Raw genomic sequence first — 25,360 nt, 5'->3', positions numbered from 1 at the left:
GGTTGCCTGCGTTTCGCCCTCGTGTGCTAAGTTAGGCTCGTCAGTTGGAACTTAGCACACCACCCAAGACGCAAGGCAAGTGCATACTGTGGAGGCCACTGCATAGGTTATTTGAAGCCACCAGCAGTGCCAATGCACTATGAGAGCTATGTCTCATTTCCAAAAATAGATGCCTGCCTGGCCATCAAATGATGTAGATGTTGATTCCCATAGGGAACCTAAAATATTTGTTCTGAATGAGTAAATTTATAATACCAATATAATGGTCCGTTATTGGACATTATAAATTTTCCAGCTAACTCATTCTTGGTTACCTGCGTTTCGCCCTCAAGTGCTAAGTTAGGCTCGTCAGTTGGGACTTAACACACCACCCAAGACGCAAGGCTAGTGCATACCGTGGAGGCCACTGCATAGGCTATTTGAAGCCACCTTCCAAAAATAGATGCCTGCCTGGCCATCAAATGATGTAGATGTTGATTCTCATAGGGAACCTAAAATATTTGTCCTGAATGAGTAAATTTATAATACCAATATAATGGTCCGTTATTGGACATTATAAATTTCCCAGCTAACTCATTCTTGGTTGCCTGCGTTTCGCCCTCGTGTGCTAAATATTTTAGGTTCCCTATGGGAATCAACATCTACATCATTTGATGGCCAGGCAGGCATCTATTTTTGGAAATGAGACATAGCTCTCATAGTGCATTGGCACTGCTGGTGGCTTCAAATAGCCTATGCAGTGGCCTCCACGGTATGCACTAGCCTTGCGTCTTGGGTAGTGTGCTAAGTCCCAACTGACAAGCCTAACTTAGCACACGAGGGCGAAACGCAGGCAACCAAGAATGAGTTAGCTGGGAAATTTATAATTTCCAATAACGGACCATTATATTGGTATTATATCTACTTCCTTTGTCGCTACAGGATTCCATGGTCACAATGTTTGCAACGATTCAGCTTCTGTTGGGCATAAATTACACTAGCCTGCAAAAAAAAAAAACTTTTTTTGTGCAGTAAAAACGAAAACAGGTGGGTTTTATGAATTTCTTAACGCAGAATTCAAGGGGGAAAAATTAGTTTCGGCGTATCAGGTCTGGTTTAGTGGTCGAAATGTTATTTTGTTCTTACGTAAAATTGTTGATACTTAGTATTGATTAAATTTGATATATTAATGTAAATTTCAGCTTGCAAAATGTAATCATATTTTTCATGCATTAAATACACATAAATGCTGATTTGTAAGCAAGTAGATGGTTTGTATATTTTTAATGTATATTGAAATTCGTGAATATGACGCATAAAGCGCCTATTTAGTTTCAGCTGTACAGTTGCTTTTAAATTAATATAACCATACCTTGAATAAAAATTATATGGTTAAACATACATAGTTTTTTTGCTTACATTATATGCAGGTTAGATTCACACCTCCGACTTTTACCGTTTTCCGTGGAATTTCCGGGATTTTGATGTTCTTGAATGATCTCGAGAAGGGTCATCTCGTGCAATCAACCATCGTATTCACATCCCAACGTCCCTGATAGCGTCATTTTGCATTTTTGAGATCCTGGTGAAACCTTTCATCTTGTTCTTCACTGATGGCTCCTATATTTGGAGGGAAATAATCCAGATGCGAAGCTAAGAAATGAAGTTTAAGGCTCATATTACAACTGAGTTCCTTAAACTTTACCAATATTTTCTTTACAATTTCTTTGTACTGAGGGTCCTTAATGTTGCCAAGGAATTTAGTCACATCACTGAGTGCGTTCCATGCCTCTTTCTCAATTTTGGTCATTGTGTCCGTGAAATTTTTTTCCTTCATCAGTTTATGAATCTGTGGTCCATCAAATACCCCTTCTTTGATTTCTGCATCTGATAATGAGGGAAATTTAGTGGATAAATATTGGAAGCATAGGTTACTTTTATCTAATGCCTTGACATACTGTTTCATCAAACCTAATTTGATGTGCAAGGGTGGAAGTAGAATTTTTTCATGGTCAATAAGACTTACATTCAAGACATTTTTGGATCCTGGTTGTTGTTGTTTCCTTTCTGGCCAATTCACTGTATCCCAATGTTTATCCCATGTACTGCTATCCCATTCACATAGGAAACAGGGAAATTTTGTATAGCCTTTTTGTTGTCCCAGCAACAATCCAATGATTTTCAAATCACCGCAAATTTGCCACCCATGCTCGTGATATTTAATTTTTTCAAGCACCAACTTTAAGGTCTTGTATGATTTTGACATTTTTGTGGAGTGTGCAAGTAGTACGGATGCCAGAACATTTGTATTATGAAGCAAAACAGCCTTTAAACTTCTTATGGAAGAGTCAATAAAAACACGCCAGTTACTAGGATCATACTCTTTCTCTCCCAATTGACATAGAAGATTTGAAACATCCGTACAAAATACAAGTTCATCTTCGTATTGTTCGGATTGTTATCTTTGCAAAGAAACTGCTTTATCAGTCCATCATAAACATTGCATAAGGGCTGGGGCTTTTAACACGTCTGTTTATTCAAGTGGTCTAAGATGAAAGACAAACGCTCAACTGCCTTATCTTCAATCCTAGATACCTCGCGGTCTATTGCGTATCTGGGGGAGTTTGTTATGAATTTACCAGGAAACCCCTAACTACAAAATGACAATTTAGACAGCAATAAACCTATAATAAAATGCAAACAATAACAAATCAAATCACATAACTGTATTCTAAAAAAGAGTTGCACGAGAACATCTCTCAACATTATATCTTACGAATTCATGCAGATACTAAAACACTGAATTGCGTCAAAACTAGACGTGATAAAAAATAGAATCATTTTCACAATCAGGGCAGCGATTTCCATAAGAATTACATAGTTTCTATTTTACCGCAAAATCATGTTGGCTAGTGTTATTAATCAACACTGCAACTGCACCAGCCATGCTCAAGGGAAAGTGAGAAAAGTACGTAGACTTCTGAGATTCGCACCGACTTTTTCCATTGAATATGCCGAGGGATTCAGTGAAACTGCACCTAGTTTAAAGTGCCTACTGGTTACCAATATTTTTATTGAACTGTATAGTGACAAACAAAAAAAATAATACTAGTATCCAAAAGTTAAACGTAAGTTACAAGTAGCCAGGGCAACAGGAAACAGACCGCAATTCGCACGACATATGCACCTACCAACCTTGTGTGTGTTCCTTGCTTTGACTAGCGGCATAACCGCAAGGTAAACACAGCCAGTGCCTGCGCCCTATATTCCCTCAGTCGTGTTCACCCTGTTATAGTGTGCGGAGTGTAGCCTCATGGTGAACATGACAACATAATAGCACAACAATGCCATTTGGACCCCGTTTTGCAGGGTAGAATACTCGGCTGCCTGGAAGCAGGCCAGACACAGACCGAAGTCGCTGTATCCTTGAATGTGCCACAAAGTGTCATTTCCAGGCTTTGGAGGTGATTTCGAGACACAGATGTTACAGTAAATATGTTAGATGTTAGTCATAGGCCAGCACCAGGTTGACCAAGGATAACCACCCCACAGCAGGACTAATATCTGGCCTTAACCGCCCGATGTAATCGGAGTGCACCTGCAAGACAATTGTCGGGTGGAGCTTGCAGCCGACTCAGGGGTTGCCGTTTCCCGGCAAACTGTGTGCCGGAGGCTCAGAACAGCAGGGCTGTTTGCCCAAAGTCCAGCAGTGCGTGTCCCGCTCACTGTGAAGCCGTCAACATCGAAATTGGACCACGAATGAATGGAGGCATGTGAGACAATTGTCGGCGGAGCTTGCAGACGACTCAGGGGTTGCCGTTTCCCGGCAAACTGTGTACCGGAGGATCAGAACAGCAGGGCTGTTTGCCCAGCGTCCAGCAGTGTGTGTCCCGCTCACTGTGGAGCCATCAACATCGAAATTGGACCATGAATGAATGGAGGAATGTGCTCTTCGCAGATGAATCCCCTTCAGTTTGCAGAACGATTCCCGTTGCACATTAATCTGGAGTGAACCGGGTAACCGATACAACCACAGGAACATCCTGGAACGGGACCAGTATGGTGGTGGTGGAGTCATCATGTTGAATGGCCGTACGGACATGCACATCTTCATGGGTGGTCTAAGGAACACTGTTAACGCTTGGAGATACAGCGATGAGGTACTGAGACCACATGTTCGACTCTTCAAAGATGCGGTTGGTACTTCCCCTTAATGGACGAATCCCCGCGCTACTCTGGTGAATGAATTTCTGGCTGGGGAAGACATTCATTGCATGGACTGGCCAGCGAGGTCTGCGGATCTGAATCATATAGAAGATGCCTGGGATGCAACGGGGAGGCGAACTGCATCCCGTCAGCCTCCACCAAGGACCCTCCAACCCCTTCGCATTGCCCTTTCGGAGGAATGGGATCGTCTGCCACAAGAGTTCTTGGACCATCCGATAGAGAGCATGCCACGTCGCTGCGAAGCATGTGTGGCCGTTAGGGGTAACCATACATCCTATTAACAGCATATTTTGTTATGGAAGACATTGCCAAGTTTTATTAGTTGTTGTCAAATGTGTACCTTAGCTACCAGAACCTTTCTGACACTGTTTTCTTGGACAAGTTGTGTGACATATGGTGTGTGAGTCAGCTTCCGTTTGTTCAGCAATCCGTCTGACATTCCTATCAGGCGGTATGGCCTTGTTTAGTGATTATGCTTAACTTTTGGACACTAGTGTATAAACACCTACCAGGAATAACTTTACATATTTATCATTCTTGTTATAACAACAGAATTCAAACAAAGAGATTTAAAATTTATGTTTTTCTGGGGGGGGGGGGGAGGGGTAATTTACTTACAGGGGAATTTTATACCCCCTCCACTGCTGGGTACTCCCTGAAATAAACACAAAGTTAATCCCTATGATCCTTCTCCCTCTCACCACTTCTTTCTGATTTCGCACCCCGAGTTAGGTGGAATGTATTAAGAAGTTTGGCCTATGCTGACGACTTAGTCTTAATGGCAGATTGTACTATAAGCCTCCAGTTTATCATGGAACTTGAAAATAGATGCAATGAGTATGATATGAAAATTAGCCTTTCCAAGACTAAAATGATGTCAGCAGGTAAGAAACCTAAGAGAACTGAACATCAATTTAGGAATACAAACATGGAAAAGGTAGATAATTTCAAGTATTTAGGAAGTATATTCTGCCAGGATGGTAGTATTAGATGCAAGATTGAATCAAGGTGCAGCAAAGGTAATGCAGTGAGTTCCCAGTTGCGATCAACATTATTCCGTAAGAAGGAAGTAAGCTCCCGGATGAAAGTACTTTTACACCGGTTTGTTTTCCGACCAACTTTGCTTTATGGGAGTGAATGGACTCAGGATATTGTATTCATAACTTAGAAGTAACCGACATTAAAATAGCGAGAATAATCACCAGTACAAACAAGTGGGAATAATTAGAGGAAGGTAGGTACTCGGACTGAGAAGATAAAGGCTAAGTTAGTAATGAATTAAAATGATAAACCTGTACGCATAAACCAGCTTCAGTGGTGGAGTCGTATAAGGTGAGTGAACAAGGATAGGTTCCTTAGGAGAATAATGGACTTGGTCATGGAAGGTAAGAGAAGTATAGTGAGACCAAGACGATTATGGTTTTCTTTTTTTGTTAGGGGCTTTACGTCACACCGACACATTTACTCATTCGGGACAAATGTTTCAGGTTCCCTATGGGAATCAACATCTATACCATCTGATGGCCAGGCAGGCATATTTGGTAATGAGACAAAGTCTCTCATACTGCAATGGCACTGCCGGTGGCTCCAAGTAGCCTACGCAGTGGCCTTCATGGTATGCACTAGCCATGCATCTTGGTGGGTATGTTATTTACCAAATGATTAGCGCAACTTAGTACACTGGGGCAAAACACTGGCAACCAGGAATGAGTTAGCTGGAAAATTTATAATGTCCAATAACGGACCATTTATATTGGTATATTTACCAAATGATTAGCCCAACTTAGTACACTGGGGCGAAACACTGGCAACCAGGAATGAGTTAGCTGGAAAATTTATAATGTCCAATAACGGACCATTTATATTCGTATTATTAGCCAAAACTAGCTGCATTATTAATTCAGCCCGGCTGTCATGATTTTCACACCCGCGCAACGACTGTAGTTTGGCTTTCACGATTGTCGTTTGTTACCACGGTCGTGGCCTTCTCGGGAAGGATGTTGTCAAACAGTGCTCCGTGCTGACTACATCTCAACTTAGGAACTAATGAGTGAGAAGTGCTTCGATAGCTGGAGGGACAAGCAAACGGGGCCTGGGGGCGCAAGTCCCCAGGTTAGAAGCTGCAAAGCGGCCCTAAGGCTTTAGTTTTGTGCGGAAACATGATTGGTCTGGACTGGTTCTTGCCATGTGGAGGGTTAGGATAGGACCTGGTTAAGACCATTGGTCTGGAGTGGTTCTTGCCATGTGGATGTTTAGCATAGGATCTGGACAAGACCAGTGATATTGGGACAAGGAAAGGGGGGTCTGGAGGCATAAGCCCCAGGTTAGAAGCTGCGAAGCGGCCCTAGGCCTCTACTTCCATGTGGAAACACGATTGGTCTGGACCGGTTCTTGCCGTGCGAACAGTTGGGATAGGACCTGGAGAAGACCGCTGGCCGGGGTTGGTAACAGATTATGATTAACATTATTGATGGGAACGAGATAATGTGCCATTTCACATTGGCCAATAGGAATGCAAGTAGTTACTTCAGAAAGGAAAATGGTGTGTAATAGTCTTCATTAGGTTATGAAAGTAAATGCACGACTTCGGGCGGGATCGTGGGTTCCTGGACATCGCAATGAACACATCTCTCCTCTGAGATGCTCTACAAGTAAGGTTTCATTAATTTCTACTTAATATAACATTACAAATAAGATGACAGCTGGGCTGAAGTAATACGCTAGCCTCTGCTCAGCAGAAGCCTACTGTACTCGGTGTACGCAAGTTAGCAAAACTTACCAGGTCTCTTCAAAATCGCTAGAGAACGTTTAAATATTTCACAATTACGTTAATAGAAAAAGGCACTTACTTTTCAAATACGTCAACTTCAAGAGCTGCTTCCGATTATAATGCAAGTAGGATATGAATTTTCCGAAACAAAATCTATAGGTTAGGAATGACAAGATTTCGTATATTTCAGTAACTATCGATGCACTTTCCTAACAATACGCTTGCATACGAATAGCATTTTCGTACTTCTACGAGACAATAATGAGAATGTAGATACAGGTAAATTGGAGTACACCTAAGAAACCAAGTGAAATAATACCCTGATTGATTCAAATCCTAACCTACAAACTTATGAAAAACTTCTGTTCTGTTCGTGAAGTTGATTTGGGCTCGTTATTTTACCCAGACACAATACTGTATTATATTTGTACTAGTTTTACACACGCACACAATTTCAATAAAGTAGAACACCAATGCAGTTGACAATGTTTTCTGAGTACGAAGTACTTGAAGATTGAGGGAAGTAGACCATGCAGCAGACTCACAAATTGGGTTCAAAGCACTTGAAGTAGTTCAGGAAAAGACGTATCACCTAGAGAATTGAGAGTGAGGGAAGACGTATACAAGACAGGGACACAAGGTATACTAATCTTCACGCTAGAGTGGCCGTCTCAGCGACTTCTACAAAACATACACACCGGGCCAACATATAAGGGACAAGCAGGAGAGGGCAGGGGAACGACGGAGGGGTGGATATATGTGAGAGTGTAGGACTTTGGACAAATGGAAAGAAATATCTGAGCAACGTATATGGGGGGATGTATAGAGGGGGCAAAGTGTCAGTGAAATCGTAAACAAAAGATGAAGAGGGGCGACAGTGTGTTGATATGAACATCAATGAAAATGTACACGCGATCGGTGGAGGGGGAGAAGAGAATAAACGGTAGCTATGTGTCTTGTTTGAAGAGGTGGCGTTGGGGAGAGCGGGAGGCAATTAAGAATATGATGAAATGTGTAAGTAGTGTCAATGTATTGTGGGAAAGTGGGGTTAGAGTTGTAAATTAGAGTGATCTAAGAACTGATTTAAGATACGTATAATTGTGGGAGAGGGCTTGTAGACGAGACATGCAATTGACGAGGGGAGTGGATAATTGTATTGTATTAAGTTGGAGTACAGGCAGCGGCGAGGAGAGTTGTACAATGGGCATTGAAAAAAGAGATGATTGATATCAGCATCTACAGATCCACAATGGCATAGGGGATGCGGTTGTAAGCGAAATCGAAATTTATAGAGAGGTGTAAGGGAATGATTAAAGCGAAGACGTATGATATTCATGATATGACGACGAGTGTAGGTGGCGTGTTGATACCAGAAAGTAGTAGGTAGTATGGGTTGGAGACTATGATAGAATTTGCCCTTCTGACAGGCAGATGTTGTCCATGTGTCTTGCCATATTTGTCGTTGTTGTGATTTGAGGAGAGATATGAAATCTGTGGCTGGAACAGAAAATGTAGCTGGGGTTGTAGATAAGAGGGAAGCCTCTTTCGCTAAGCGATCGGCTCGTTCATTGCCTGGTATGTTCTTATGTGCAGGTATCCAAATGAGGGTTATTTGGATACCTGATTGGTGTAAATTGAAGAGGATGTGTTTGACATTATAAACATACCAGTTCAGCGTAAACTTGTTAGATTGTAGTGTTTGGAGCACGGAGAGAGAGTCAGTGAATATATTAGCAGATTGTATGGATGAATGTTTGATGTACAGTAATGTTTGTCGTATGGCAAGGAGTTCAGCCGAAAAAATAGAAAAGTGGGACGATAAGTGAAACAATTCAGCATACTGAGTCTGTTCGTAATAAAAAGCAGCGCCGACACCACAAGAATTTTTTGATCCATCAGTATAAAAATTGGGACAGGCATTAGTGGATGAAATGCGAACTTTTTTAGAATGTAGAGGAAAAAATGAAAGCCGGTAAGGGAGCATAGCAAAAGAAGATTCTTTAGAATGAATAATAGTAGGAGTATATTGAATCACGTCGTATGCCACAGAATAGTATGGTAGCACATGACTACGAATAATAGTAGATTTAAAAGGGGATACAGACTCAAATGCCCAAATTAAGGCAGGGGCTCGGCAAGGAGGGGTGATAGGTGTTCAGAATGATTGAGCGAGTAATTGTATTTTGGGGAGAAGGTTATTGGAGATCACGAGAAGTCGTTTGAGGAGATACTTAGATGCTAGAAATCTGCGTCGAAGGAGAAGAGGAGGGTCACCAGTTTCAACTAATAAGGCATTAGTAGGCGTGGTAGACAACGCACCAAAACAAACTCGTAGTGCTTGGTTTTGAATTGTGTTGAGGGATTGAAGGGCAGATGGTGATGCAAGATCAATTATATGTGCACAGTAGTCGAAACGAGCACGGATGGTGGAGCAGTAGACTAATTTTGCTGTAGCAGGATCAGCTCCCCACGAACGACGTGTAATGGATTTTAAGAGGTTAATATACGTGGTAGTACAGTTGCGTAGGTGTTGTATATGTTGGGAAAATTGTAATTTACGGTCAAGGATAATGCCAAGATATTTATGGTGCGAACGTATGGGAATTTCATAAGTATCGAACAGTAAAGGCTCGGAGTTGTAAACCCGCTTGGTAGTAAAGATTACTGCAGAGCATTTATCGGGTGATAAAGAGAACCCATGAGTGTGTAACCAGGACTGAACTTGAATGAGCAGCCGTGTTATGCATTTGCGAGCAACATCTACGTCTTTATGGGAAAAGTAGAAAACTATGTCGTCGGCATACATAAGAATTCGGGCAGATTGGAGGGCAAGTTGTTCGAGGCCGGATAAATATAAAGCAAACAGTATTCCACTGAAGATATCACCTTGAGGGACGCCGACAGTAGCTTGACGAGGGGATGGCGTAGTGAGAGGGGGTTTGAAGATTAGAGTGCGAGACGTTAACAGATGACGTAGAAGAGTTATGAAAGTGGTTGGGATGCCTTTCTGTGATAACACATCCCATAACATATTCAGGGGGACGGAATCAAAGGCACCTCGTATATCGAGGAAGACAGCAATAGTGTGTTCTTTTCGTGATTTAGCTAGTAAGATGTCTATTATAAGCATATTGATCGCATCCTGAGCATTTCGACCCTTACAGTAAGCATACTGATACTTGGGAAGGAGGGAATAATATTCTAAGTACCAGAGAAACCTTTGGAGCAGGAGTTTAAGAAATAGTTTGCGTATACAAGACGGCAAAATTATTCCCCTAATATTGTGAGGGGAGGTCATTGGACGTCGAGGCTTTGGAACCGGAACTAGGAAAAAAGTGTTCTACTCGGGAGGTGGAGTCGTAGTATGTAACACAAAATTAAAGTACTGAACAAGCACGTGTAGGGCTTTGGTCGGCAACTGTTGTAACATGGCATAAGAGATATAATCAGGACCGGGAGTGGATGATTTGCAGGAATTAAGAACGGACGTGAGCTCAAGGAGAGTGATGGGACGTGAAAGGACTGAACACTGACGAGTGGAAGCAGAGATAGCTGGAGTATAAGGTGGAAGTGCATGATCTGGAGTGAGGGACCTTAGAAAGTCATTCAGAATAGTCGGCGGGATTTGAGGGCGTGGGACGTGAGTGGAAGCTCGGGTGAGAGCACGGATAGCATTCCATAATTGAGATGCAGAAATATGGTTATGGAAAGAGGATATAAAAGTTTTCCAGGCCTGTCGTCGTTTTTGATTGAATACACGTTTGATATGAGCAATATGATGTTTGAGGTGAAAGTAGTGTGAAGGGGTTAGAGTTTTACGATAAATTTTGAAGAGTCTCTTGCGTTTAAGGATTAAGTGGTGACATTCACTGTCCCACCACTTTAATTGAGAGGCACCAGTTGTCATGGAGTTTGATGGTGGTGTAAAAGGATGGTATAGGTCCAGATACTGTGTTATTATTTTGAGCAGTGAGTGATAGGATAATTCTGTTACAGGGAAGGTCTCCAATTGGGTTACCATGTAGGAGTTAAAGCACGAAGCATTGAACTGTTTCAGGGAACGTAGCGGAGCGATATAGTGGTCGTTAAGTGGGTTTTTAGTAATATACCTGTGGCCATAAGTAATGAGGATAGGAAAGTGATCACTTGTATGAGTGTCACTGAGTACCCGCCACGTGGTTATAGAGGCAATGGAGTTGCGGCAAAGTGATAGATCGACTGCACTAGGCAACGAACCAGGAGGAGTGAGCCTGGTAGGGGAACCATCGTTCAGAAGCAAGAGATTATGTTGAGTTACAGCATGTAAGAACTGTGTGCCTTTGGAGGTGTTGAGCGGGGTTCCCCACTGAGTATGATGAATATTGACATCTCCCAAAAACAACAGTTGGGTATCAGGTGGAAACTGATTAAAAAATTTGAACCATTGGGCAAAAGAGATGTAGTTATCAGGGGGATTATACAAGTTTATAACATACGTGTTCTGATATATAAGACCTATGGAATAGGTATTTGGTATTAAGTACTGTAGATGTAATGGAGTGTACGATAACGAAGTATGTATCATAAGTGCGACAGCATCAAATCCTGGTCCGTCATGGCGTTCGATAGAATATCCTGGAAAATAAAAATGAGTTGTATGAGAAAACCAAGTTTCTTGCAAAGCGACTATATGAGGAGATGTTTCGTGCATGAGAATTTTGAATTCATATTGTTTATTTTGTAGGCTCCTAGCATTCCATTGAAGGATGCGTACTACCATTATTAAAGATAAGGTGTAAACTTTCGCGAAGTTGACTAATAACGGGTAAGATATTGGGGTGATCTCCAATTAGTTGAGTAAGCTGCAGGAGAAGATTGAGAACACACTGATGAACATGTTCTCGCTGAGGGAGTGTAGTACCTGTTTGAGGATGCTGTGCGGGTTGCAGAGGCATGGACGGGCTCGATGTTGAGGGAGTGGGCTGACTGGTTTGAATGGGGTATTGATAACTCAGAGATTGAGAGGGGCGAGAGGATGTAGTGGATTGCACTAGCTGGAGATACGCAGCTCTATCATAGCCGGGAGAAGGTTTAGGTGGCAAATCCTTAACAATCACTTGTGTGAATTTGCGTTTGCGAGGGGCGTCTGGTATAGGAGAAGGATGTTGAGAGGGTAGGGGAGGAAATTGTTGAATGTTATTATACTCAGAATAAGTAGGTGGAAATAGTCGAGCAGAAGCTTCTGAGAAGGAGATGTTATCAGTGCACATGAGTTTTTTGATTTCCACTTGCTTCTGATGAACAGCACAATCTGATGAACCCGTTTCGTGTTCCCGATTGCAATGTACACATAATTTGACATTAGCAAGGCAGTCTGAGGTAGGATGATTCAAACCACAGTTGCGACAGCGAAAGTTAGTGGACTGGCAATTGCGTATGGTGTGTCCATAACGCTGGCATTTGGAACAAATAATGGGGTAAAATATAAAGGGATTGACTTCTAACATTACATGATAGATTGAAACATATTTGGGCAACGTTTTGGAGCAAAAAACAATCTTTACGGAGCCGGTTGGTAGATATACTGCCTGACCATCTTGGAGGGATTTACGGCGTAGGCGATGAACTGAATGAACTTTGACGTCACTCTGAAGTAAAGTAAGAATATCGGATTCAGTTAGATCTTTCTCAACACCGCGTATAATGCCTACACGGAAGATATTGGAGTGAGGAATAAAGGCATGCAACTTGTGTGTATCAAGGAACTTATTCTGCAGAAAGTCATTAGCATGATTAGGAGAGTGAAAGTTTACCTGAATCCTGTTACGGCCTTTATACTGGATGGATTTAACAGGAAAGTTCCTTTCGTGGAGTAAACGCCCTATAGCCATAGGGTGTAGGTTGCAAATGTTATTACCTTGTTTGGATGAAACAAAAACAAGATACGGTCCTGGGTGGTTTAATGGGTATAAATTACATGCATTAGTATTAGGAGGTTGAACAGGAGGGGGAGGGTTAGTATTGCATTGAGTTGAAGTTTTCAACGAAGGGGTAGGAGGAGAACTATCATTCACGTTTGTATCCATTTTCACTTCTTCTTCCCGTTCAACATTACTATTTGACGCGGGATGAAAGTCCCGAGTACCTCCACTATCAGAACTCATGCTACCACTGCACAATCACACGCAAGCTAGCACTCGAACGCAGGAGTAAGTTCTAGAAACTTCAGACACCGAACACGAAACCTCGAACACAACGAACCGTACGGTACGATGTCGCGGACGAGACTACATTATGAAAAACTTCTTCGTAATATTTTAGGCATCTTCTTCTTTCTTTTCTTTCTTGATATTTGGTTGGGCTCTGTATTTAACTAACACCCAGTTCCAATACTTTGTAAATGAAACACTGTCGAACACTCAGAAACATTTAGTTATGGTGACTAAGAAATACTTCATCTCACAGGGCAAAGATCACTGGTATGGGTGAAAATCTACATCTTGTGGGTGTAAGTGTAATAGACATAGGAGTAAGCACGGGGACACAAGGTACTATATCTTCACGCCGAAGTGACCCATCTTGGCGTCTTCTACTTTGACATACGGAACGGGTCTACAATTGGGAAGGACAAAGGATAGAACACAACAACTAAAGGATCTAGCATTAAGGATGGAATAACACAAATAGAGGGTTAGAATGTAGATATCGCGCAAAGTGTAATGAAAGTTTACTAATGACATGTGATATGACTAACGACGTGTTACCCTAAACCGTACCTATCAAAGAGCATCATCTTCTTCTTCTTCTTTTTACGCTTGAACATTTTGGGCTCTGTCAATGTCATCCAGTTCTTTTCTTTCTGTTCTGTTCTGTTCGTGAAGTTGATTTGGGCTCGTTATTTCACCCAGACACAATACTGTATTATATTTGTACTAGTTCGACACACGCACACAATTTCAATAAAGTAGTACACCAATGCAGTTGACAATGTTTTCTGAGTACGAAGTACTTGAAGATTGAGGGAAGTAGACCATGCAGCAGACTCACAATATGGGTTCAAACAACACCTCCTAGATAATAAGGCCTAACAACAGCGTAGTGACGTCACGCAACGGAGGCGATGGCAATGCAGAGAAACGCGGAACATAGTTAAACACAGACATGATTTTAATATTTTTTTGCCAATGGAATAATTTATTTACTAACAAATAGCGTTTCAAATTTGAAGGATATTGAATTATTCTGTCGTTATTACCGTATTTTAGTGACTCTGCCATTAAAGATAAACAGCAGACAGTTGTAAAACACGACAGCATCTTGCAATGTTAACTCACTTAGGCCGAATTGCTAACATCACAACAGAATGCTACAAACATATTTCAATTTAAATAGGCATTACGTGATCTTAAAAGAGAACTAGCACGTATAATATTAGCATAGGCCTAACATCTAAGCTGATGTAGCATCACTGGCAGTATATGCACATGAGCCTACAATGTTTCCTCCCTTGGAGTTCATGTATGGTTTAATGAGAATTTCACCTACCATCGATGTTACTAATTTGTAATTCTGTTCGAAACCTTTATGTATTCCAGAAAGTATGTAAGTTTCTAACCTAATATTGGACTACCATTCGGACTGGACCCTACTCTTTTAAAAGTATTGACATATTGTGGCAACATTAAATTGCTACTGTCTCATAAATTTGTAAAAATCGCACGGCGCAACAGCCCTGAAGGGCTTGGCCTTGATCCTGCTCAGCCCGAAGGCCTGCAGATTACGAGGTGTTTTGGGTTCCGCAGGACGAATCCTTTTAGCCGTTATTCTTTGCTTTCTAGACCTGGGCCGCTATCTCACCGTCAGATAGCTCGCAAATGTAAACACGCAGGCTGAGTGGACCTCAAACCAGCCCTCATATCTAGGTAAAAATCCCTGACTTGGCCTGGAATCGAACCGGGGCCTCCGGATAAGAGGCAGGCATTATATCCCCTCACCACGGGGTCGGCCATAACTTTGTAATCATGAGGAGATATCAGACAGAAGGTTGAACAAATAACAAGAAAATCATACACATACTCCTTTATGAACTAAGAAATATTTTAACTATGGCTATTAAATTAACTGTTGGGACATCATCCCCGGTGTTCAATTCACCAACTAGGACTAGAATTAACTTATTTATTGAATCTTTCTACACATTGTTACACTCATTCCTTGTGATGCAGCTATGATGTTTTGTAACTAAAGAATATACCGCATTTGTATTAGTAATTTTGTCCACATATTCATTAGAAATATTTTTTACTTTATTAAAACCCGTTTAGAATAAAGGCCATGTCTTATAAGATGATTACATATGCCATGCAGTATGGTTGCCTTGATGTATCGACGTACAGAAAAATTACTTACTTTCCCTTCGTCACAGTACAACAACCACCAGGTAACAACGTGTTTATTGTACTTTTCAGCTGTGTTGAAATTCTGTGTATGAGATATGTACTATCTTCAATGGCTCTCTTTATTGCTCCTTTCTATTCTACATTTTTGCCTGGTTCTTTTAACTACTCCTCTTCCAAGACCATGATTGTCAGAGACAGCAGTGGCTTATATCTTTCCCAACTGCCCATCATATTTATAGTTACATTCTGGCAGGATCATTACCAGTTACTTCCCATAAAATATCACCGACTTTGAAATGTCTGTGGCATACCTGTAAAATAATGTATCACCGTGAGCGAAATTCGTGCATTTACAGAGTGAATCGGCCTACACCAGCAGCTCCTGTAGGTGGTATGTTTTAATGCGTATAATAATAATAATAATAATAATAATAATAATAATAATAATAATAATAATAATAATAATAATAATAATAATAATAATAATACCGTTGAAATAATGTATCCCATGATTGTGATCTAACATAACCTTATATCATTGAAGAGTAAATATGCCTACATATCACCAGCTGTTGCGTGTAGTTAAATACGTCATAGGCCTATACTCATTATGATTGTGTGAGAATGTAATAATAATAGTTACTCACCATTGAGTTATTAGTAAATCTGTAGTCTTGTCTTGGAATTGCACGTAAACATATCTGCCGCATAACCTCGTCTTTCGTAAACTTAATGCATGCACTTCGTTATCACTGCCGGAATTCTCCTTAAAGTTGAGTACGCAACACATCAGTACCATTGCGTACAACGGTATTAACAATTGGCACCATTAAACGAATTAAAACTCTTCTAATTTCAGCGTTACATGGCCAAACTCATTGCTGTGTTATTACTGAAAAGGTTCAAGCTTGCCTCCCGATTTTGACGTCACAGTATATTCCCAGAACAGTTGTGAGGCCTTATATATCTAGGAGGTGTTGGTTCAAAGCACTTCAAAGTAGTTCAGGAAAAGACGTATCACCTAGACAATTGAGAGTGAGGAAATACGTATACAAGACTAGGAGATATAGGAAAAGCACAGGGACACAAGGTATACTAATCTTCACGCTAGAGTGGCCGTCTCAGCGACTTCTACAAAACATACACACCGGGCCAACATATAAGGGACAAGCAGGAGAGGGCAGGGGAACGACGGAGGGGTGGATATATGTGAGAGTGTAGGACTTTGGACAGATGGAAAGAAATATCTGAGCAACGTATTCTTTTCTTTCTTTCTTTCTTTCTTTCTTTCTTTCTTTCTTTCTTTCTTTCTTTCTTGAGGAGATTGGTTGGGATTGAATGTTCTGTTTCCCAGTCACAAGCCGTTCTTAATATTGCACTTAATTCACTTTTTGGTTACACACGCATCACTGTTAGTCTTTAAGGCCGGTCTCCACTGATTAACTGGTGACACCATCAACATGTTAAATGTTGAGTACTGTTTCATTTAACGTTGTGTCCACACTTAATAAACATGTTAAACTTGACTTCCTTTGTTTATATACAGGTAGTTCATCATATCAATTTGTGGTAATATATTTAGGTGGTGTCTGGTATTTTCAGACAAGAGCAATGCACTCAGATGAAGAGGATTTGGCCTTTGTTATTGCTATTGTTGCTTCTTGTTATGATTTAAAAATGCAGTTCTATTAGACACATTTCCTCCCGTCATTCTGCTCATTGCTTCAAAAGCAAACCATTTTGAAGTATAAATTTTGTCCGCTCCCGCCCCGACTTTTCTGATTTTTTTTTTTTTTTTTTTTTTTTTTTGCAATACTCGACTGTACTGGGAGTGGAGGGACGCTAAATTTTGTTTTCGATGCACTCGCGGGAACAATTATAGATAATTTAGAATTCTTGGAAAATGTTGGCTTTCTTCGCTTTATCATTGCATTCCTTTGATGAGACATCCCACAAACAAGACCTTTCTATTATTTCATTAATTAAGTCCAAAGTAATCTTGCTCCACTCCATTTTTTACTATAAATTTTAGTATAGTTGCAGAGAGAACGACACACGTTCGCGTATCGGTACCAGTACTGTATTTGTAGCTTATAACAAAGGGAATGAGTGATGCGGAGTGTTGTAATTATAATCCTACTTCACGAGAAGCACGTCGTTTGCATATTTGGCTATCAGTTGACAAGGAAACGGAAAGGAAGTTGCCGAAGCTGTGCCAACATCTCAAGAACAACGAATTGACTTGACATGTTTTCCACTTGGAGCGGAAAACACGCCAACATGTTAAAAGTGTTAACCTCAACATTCTGAGTTAACATGCAAAGTCAATTGGAAGACACAATCACAATATACATGTCAATTGTAACATGTTACATTTAACATGTTGGTGTTAAATGTTAATCAGTGGAGACCGGCCTTAAGAACCACTAAAATACTTAATAGCATGTAATAAAAGGAAACGCTATATGACCTACAAAAAGGGATAAAGGGAATGCCGTGGCAACTTATAGAAGTGTCACTTCCAGGCATTCGTGAAACAACTGAATGACTATAGCGTAATTACAACCTTATTTGAGTGGAATCAAGATAAACGTTAAGAATAGTGATGATTTGTGGTGAAGGTTGGAATAGCAAGACTGAAACTCGCGCGGGCTAAGGTACGTGAAGACTGATTAATTTCCGCATTAAGAGTCTCTGTTGAGGCACATATTGGGGGCAATGAAAAAATAAATGATCACTATCTCCATTATTATATCCACAAGAACAAGGTGGGCTATTTGCTATGTGAAACCGATGTTGATAAACAGGGGTTAGCGAATGATTAAAGCGTAATCTTATAATATTAATAATATGGGGTCGCGTGTACGTACCATTGACAAACCATGGTTATTTCGGAATGATAGGCTGCAATTGATAATAGTGATGTCCCTTCGTACCGGCAGAAAGTCGCCATACTGTATTCCACGCTTGATGAGCCTCCCTTTTAATAGGTGAGAATAAATCGGAAACCGGGATTTTAATTTGCAATAAATGTGCGATATCAGTACTTGCCTCTTTGGCTGCTAAATCCGCTGTATCATTACCTACGTGATTACAATATCGTTTTATCCAAAGTAACGTTATAGAAAAGCCAAACTTCTCGAGTTGAAAAGGAAGGTATTTAACCTCGTATACATACATATTGTAAATTTGTGAAAAAGATTGCAGAAATCTGAAGCACACTTTCGGAATCGCTAAAAATATTTATTTTTCGGGAACTCAGTCGTTGAACATATAAAAGAGCTTGGTATATTGTATAGAGTTCCGCTGTAAAGATAGTTAGGCTATTCGGCAACGGATATTTAAAACTTGTGTGTGTTTGGGGATCAAAGAATGCTGCCCCTACGCCAGTAGACGATTTTTCCCCATCGGTAAATATATGATAATCTTGGGAATGTAATAACCATTTAAATCTCTTGTGAGGAAGAGTTTGCGAGTTAATTTCACGTGAATGTTGGGTAGTTGGACAAGAAGAAGCTATAATTATGGATGGACGGAATATGATAATGTCATAAATGTATGAATACATGATGAAACGCGGTGTTCGTAGAATGGAATCGTGAATATTTTGCATTTCAACGTATGCCGTATATACTGCAGGGTATCGGTGATTTTTGGGGGACGCTGTTGGTAGTATTCATATAGTAATTTCAATTTAGGAAATATAATAGGGTTCGATCTACTGATGTGCTTAAGCAGAAATTTTTTCGCAATTTTTAACCGTCGAATATGAAGAGGCTCTTCTGTGGCTTCAACTAACAGAGCGTTAGTCGGTGTTGTTTTGAGAGCACCCACACTTATACGTAAAGCGGTAAATTGTATTCGATCTAATGTTAAAAGATTTTGTTTGGAAGCTAAATCTATTATGTCTGCACTATAATCTAAGGTAGAGCGAATGGTAGCGCTGTATAGTTGTAACGCTGACAAGGGATCAGCACCCCACGTACGTTTCGTTACTGTTTTCAAAATGTTGATATAGCGATCTGACTGACGAGTTAACCGCTGAATTTGATGATTCCATGTTAACCTTTGATCTATGTATATGCCAAAATATAAATGTTGAGGGACGAAGGGGATGCTGTAAACATCGAAAATAATAGGACTTTTATCAAAAACTCTTTTGTTAGTGAAAACAATTGCCGCACACTTAGGTAAGGAAAGATGAAGGCCATGAGACATTAGCCACCGAAAAACTAGACTCAGAACGTGGCGGAGATCTAAACTTGCCTGAAGTTGAATGGAATGGAGCTGCAAGTGAAGCCCATGAACAGAAATTGGCAAATAAGTTAATTTGGGAGGGAGGATTTACACAAGTAGTACAAGAACCAACTCGTCTCAATAACTTGCTAGATGTATTCTTGGTTAAGCCATGGGAAATTGTTGATACACTGAGGTAATTGAAGGAATAGGTGACCATAAGGCTGTAATAATGGATGTAGGACTTGTACCAAAAATGCTTAATAAGAGGGTCACAAAAGACAAGAAATTATACAGAAAAACTAAAGTTGATGAATTTGGGACTTACCTTAAATCACAATTCAGTTGTTGGATAAGTGAAGGGAATAATGTGGATACACTTTGGGCTAAATTTAAAGGAATCATTTGGGAAGGAGAGAAGAGATTTGTACCTGTTAAGAAGGGTAAAATGACCTCAGACCCTGTTTATTACACAAGGGAAATAAGAAAATTAAAAAGAAAATGTAGAATAGTAAACAGGAAAATCAAAGAAGGTAGGGAGAATAGAGAAACTAGAAAACAGCTAATGAGGGAACTGAATAGAGTGAAAAAGGAAGCAAAAGAGAATTATATGAATGGCATTCTTCAAGAGGGTAATGACCACAAAGGGAAATGGAAAAAGCTGTATTCATATATTAGGAATCAAAAAGGAAAAGGAATCCAAATTCCTACAATGGTGGGAGAAGGGGGTGAACACTATTTAACAGATACTGAGAAAGCAAACCTCTTTAGTAGGGAATTCCGAGATTCAGTAGAAGATTGTCAGGACTTGGAAACCGTAACAGAAGATAGAGAGGGAGAGACACAGGGAAACAAGAAGCTTCTCATTCACAAATGAAGATATTTTCAGAGAAATCCAACTGCTTCAGCAAGGAAAAGCAGCAGGAAGTGATCAAATTACTGGGGAGGTATTAAAGACAATGGGGTGGTACATAGTGCCTTATTTAACATTTCTCTTTGACTATGTCATAAATAATAGTGTGATACCAAAGGAATGGAAGGAATCTATAATAATACCAATTTATAAAGGAAAGGGTGATAAAAGGAAACCAGAGAACTACAGACCAATCAGCCTGACCAGTATAGTTTGTAAAATACTGGAGAGTTTAATAGCAAAATACATCAGAGGGATATGGGATGATAAAAATTGGTTCATTATGAGCCAGTATGGATTTAGAAAGAAATTTTCTTGCGAGGCACAACTGGTGGGATTTCAGCAGGACATATCAGATCAGTTAGAATCAGGAGGCCAGTTAGATTGCATAGCCATAGATCTTTCCAAAGCCTTTGATAGAGTGGAACATGGAATATTATTAAAGAAATTGGAGGGAATAGGATTGAACGTAAGGGTTATATGTTGGATAAGAACATTTCTAAATTCAAGGGTTCAGAAAATCAAAGTAGGAAATAATGTATCACAGGAAGAGAAAGTCTGGAAGGGAATTGCACAGGGTAGTATAATCGGTCCGTTACTTTTCTTAATATAAGCAAATGATTTAGGGAACAATATAACATCAAAAATAAGATAGTATGCAGATGACATAATTGTTTATAGTGAAATAAATAACATTGAGGATTGTTCAGAATTACAAAGGGACCTTGACAGTATCCAAGAATGGGTTGAAGAAAATAATATGAAGATTAATGGAGGCAAATCAACTGTTACAACATTTAGAAACAGGAGTTTTAAAACTGAATTTGAATATACTTTGGATGAGGTAGTTATCCCAAAAGATGGCAAATGCAAATACTTAGGTGTGAGATTTGAAAGTAATTTGCACTGGAAGGGTCATGTTGATGACATTGTTGGGAAAGCATACAGATCGTTACATGTCATAATGAGACTACTTAAAGGATGCAACAAAGAATTAAAAGAAAAAAGTTACTTAAGTATGGTTCGTCCATTATTGGAATATGCAAACTGTGTTTGGGATCCTCACCAAGAATACCTAATAAAAGAACTAGATGGTGTGCAGAGGAAAGCAGCAAGGTTTGTAACAGGGGATTTCAGGAGAAAGAGTAGTGTATCAGAAATGTTAAAGGCACTTGGGTGGGAAACTTTAAGTAAGAGAAGGGAGAAAACTAGACTTATAGGATTATATAGAGCATATAGAGGAGAAGAAGCATGGGGAGATATCCGTGAGAGGCTTCGGTTGGAAAATAATTGTATTGGTAGAACTGACCACAAGTACAAAATTAGAAGGAATTTTAGCAGAAGCGATTGGGGTAAATTTTCTTTCATTGGGAAGGGCGTGAAGGAGTGGAACAGTTTACCAGGGGTAGTGTTTGATCCTTTTCCAAAATCTGTACAGATATTCAAGAAGAGAATAAACAACAGAGATAATAAATTAAATGTTAGAGGGCATTCGACCAGTGCAGGATATTGTAAATAATAAATGTGTGTGATTAAATTAATTCCATCCCCTGGTCTAAGGAGTTTGGACAGCCCAAGTAGGGGACTGCCTGTAGGGGTGAAGTACAGTGGGGACTTCGAGGGCCCTGGGACCGCTACGGTAGCTGTGAAGGCCCTTCAGGAACTCTGAAAAGTGGTGGCAAAAGGGGCTCTGGTTAAGACGCAGCAGGTCGTTATGCTACTTAGGTTCCAGAATGGGTAAAATATCAATATGTAAATAAATTCAGTGTTAATTTTAATCTTATACCAGTTGTATAGTATTATTAGAAGTAATTTCACATACCGTACTGTATATGAGTTGACTATGTTTGTAAGATATTATAAGTAGAATTTTGTAAACAATATAAATTTATTAAGGATGATGTGTGTGTTTAATAGAAAAAATTATTAGCGTAAATTGTATAATATTGTATTCTAGGAAAATTTTCTTTGTCTCCTGTTAATTTAAAATTTAGTGCTTGACAATAATGTATTTTAGTGCACCATTTGCCACCGAGGTAGACACCTCATTTGCAAATAAAGAGATTTTGACTTGATTTGATTTTGATATTGTGTTTCTGCAATTGTCAATGTTATGATGTGAACAATAAATGACATAATCATCAGCAAAACCTAATATCCGGGCATACGCCGTTACAATAGATTCTAGATCCTTCATATAGAGAGAAAACAAGATTCCACTCAGTATGGATCCCTGTGGTAAACCCTGTGAAGTATGCCGGCTGTCAGTTTGATGTTGGGTTGATTTAATTGTTAAAATGCGGCTGGTGAATAATTGGTGTAAAATAGAAAGGAAATGGTAGGGAAAGCCATAAGCAGACAATTTCTCCCATAATATATGTAATAAAACTGAATCATAAGCACCTTTGATGTCAAAGAAACTGCAATAGTAGATTGCTTCCGCCATTTAACTAATAAAATATCAAGTATCAGGATGGTAAGAGGTTCTTGTATACTGCGGCCACGCATGAAGGCAAATATTCTAAAAATCCACGCAATTCTTTTTATTAGGATTTTGCAAAATATTTTACGTATATATGATCCTAATACAATTCCTCGAAAATTTTCAGGTGTATTCGGTCTTTTGGTGTGTTTTAATATGGGGGTTATAAAAAAGTTGTTCCATTGTTTTGGCACGTGTAGAGACGTAAGAATATAATTATAGTACTGTAGTAAATGAACTTGCGCTTGTGAAGGAAGTGATTTCAACATAATATACGTGATAGCATCTGGTCCTGGCGCGGAACTGTTGACATAAGATAGGACAGATTGAAGTTCATTATAGGTGAATGGTTGTAACAAAATAGTGAATTGGCGAGAATCACCAGATGATGAGGATAGAAAGGGAGGAATTGCTGAGTCTGGGGTGATTGCGTGAAGAAATGCTTCTAAAACCATTCGAGGAAATGAATATTGAGGTTGATATTGAAACGCTCTAGTTATCATACGAATAACATTCCAGAATTTCGCGACGGGTAGCTGAGGAGTTAAGGATGAAATAAAAGATTGCCAAGCCTTACGTTTCTTGGTGTTAAAAATAAGCTTTGTTTTTGCGATATGCTTGCGTAATAGTAAGTAATGATGTTGTGTCATGGATTGACGATATTGCGTAAATAACTGTTTCCACTTATTGATGAGTTCATGACAGTCTTTATCCCACAATTTAATTTCGTGAACCAGGGGAGGACTCGATGCTTTGATAGGCCTGCACGGGTGAAACATGTTTAAGTAATGGGTCAAATAGGTAACCAAAGTTGGAAAAGTGATAGGGGTGCCACATTCATGCTGCAGAATATGATTAATATATGCTTGATAAGTATGGGTATTGAAATTTTTGTATGAACGTGCGTTACTTACTATGTGTGAGGCGTAGGATTTGGAGACAGATGGACTATTACCATACGTTATAATGATGGGAAAATGATCGCTGGTGTAAGTGTCTGCTAAGGTATGCCACGTGGTAATAAGAACCATACTCATACGACACAGCGTGAGGTCTACCGCGCTTGGTGGGGATCCGGGACGTGTAAGACGTATCGGTGAGCCATCATTTAAAATAAAAAGGTCGTGATTATTTGACATGACTAGTAAATTTGATCCTTTTATTGTATCAGTTGTACACCCCCATTCGGTGTGGTGACAATTAAAGTCGTCGACAACGAAGAGATGCTGAAAGTGTGTAAATTGTTCAAAAAATTGTGCTCATTGTCCTTGGGTGTTATAAATTTGAGGGGGCAAGATATATATTCAGAAAGCAAATGTTATTATAGACTTGCCCTACCGCATAAGTATGTGGGATAAGATATTGTAGAGTTAGCGTGGTATAACTTAAAGTCTTCTGAATGCACGTGGCTACACCTTAATAACCGTTACCATCATGGCGTATGACGTGATAATCTCGTAATCGAAAGGAAAAATGTGTTTGAAACCACGTTTCCTGCATAAAGATAAGATTAGCCTGCGTCGCATTTATTAAGAGATGTAATTCGTGTTGCTTGGGAATGACACGTCTACAGTTCCATTGCAATAATCTGATCATGTAGTAATATTCATAATATGATCCCTCAATTTATAGATTACATTAATTAGTTGTGGCTCGTGACTTCAATGTTGAATTAACATCACTAGGATACGTTGAATTTCATGCTGAAGGTATTCCTTCGTAGAGGTAGAACTTGTGGCTTGGGGGGCCAAATGATTTCGCTGCTCACGTTGTTGTGGCGAAGGTTGTATATGTAACACTGGTTCAGTTGTTATCATTGTACTCGATGATGGAGTAGGACGTTCAAAAGCGGCTTGCTCATTCCTAAGAATGGCTAAATATCGCTGCTTATCGTATCCAGGCTCGGGTGTGGGGGTGGAGATTGTAAAATAACTTGGGTAAACTTGCGCTTTCGTGGGATTTTTGTGGGTGGAGATTGAGTATCTGTTGGTAAGGGGGAAATTGGTTTGCCTGTTGGTCTGAGTAATAAACTGGGTGAGCTGATCTAGCCTTTGCCTGCGGAAATGAAAGATATTTCGTACTCATAAGCCGTTTGATTTTGACTTGATATTTAAACTCAGGACAATCCTGGGAGCCCGTAATATGGTCTTTCTTGCAATATACACATTGCAGGAATTGTTCAGTACAGGTATTAGTTTCTTGTTGTTGGGAACATTTGCTACATCGGGAGTTTTTTGCCTGACATTGTCTGATAGTGTGTCCATATCGCTGACATTTTCGGCAACGAATGGGAGAGAAAATGAAAGGCTCAACCTCCATATAAACTTTATATAAAGCAACCTGTTGAGGGAGAATTTACGCATGAAACACTATCT

General features: G+C 39.9%; 1 protein-coding gene across 1 annotated transcript in view; it reads right to left on the bottom strand.

The window, feature by feature from the left end:
* Nucleotides 1–7,374, bottom strand: part of Rpp25 (ribonuclease P protein subunit Rpp25) — a 76,696-nt gene extending 69,322 nt beyond the window's left edge. Inside the window, exon 1 of the mRNA XM_067137162.2 lies at nt 7,056–7,374. Within this exon, the coding sequence (XP_066993263.1) occupies nt 7,056 (1 nt within the window). The 5' untranslated portion in view covers nt 7,057–7,374. The remainder of the gene's footprint in view (nt 1–7,055) is intronic.
* Nucleotides 7,375–25,360: the final 17,986 nt, after the last annotated feature.

This window comes from Anabrus simplex, chromosome 1 (genome assembly GCF_040414725.1).
Source record: "Anabrus simplex isolate iqAnaSimp1 chromosome 1, ASM4041472v1, whole genome shotgun sequence".
NCBI classification, from domain to species: domain Eukaryota; kingdom Metazoa; phylum Arthropoda; class Insecta; order Orthoptera; family Tettigoniidae; genus Anabrus; species Anabrus simplex.
Note: the sequence above shows the minus strand (reverse complement) of the source record. Positions and strands in the feature narration are given on the sequence as shown.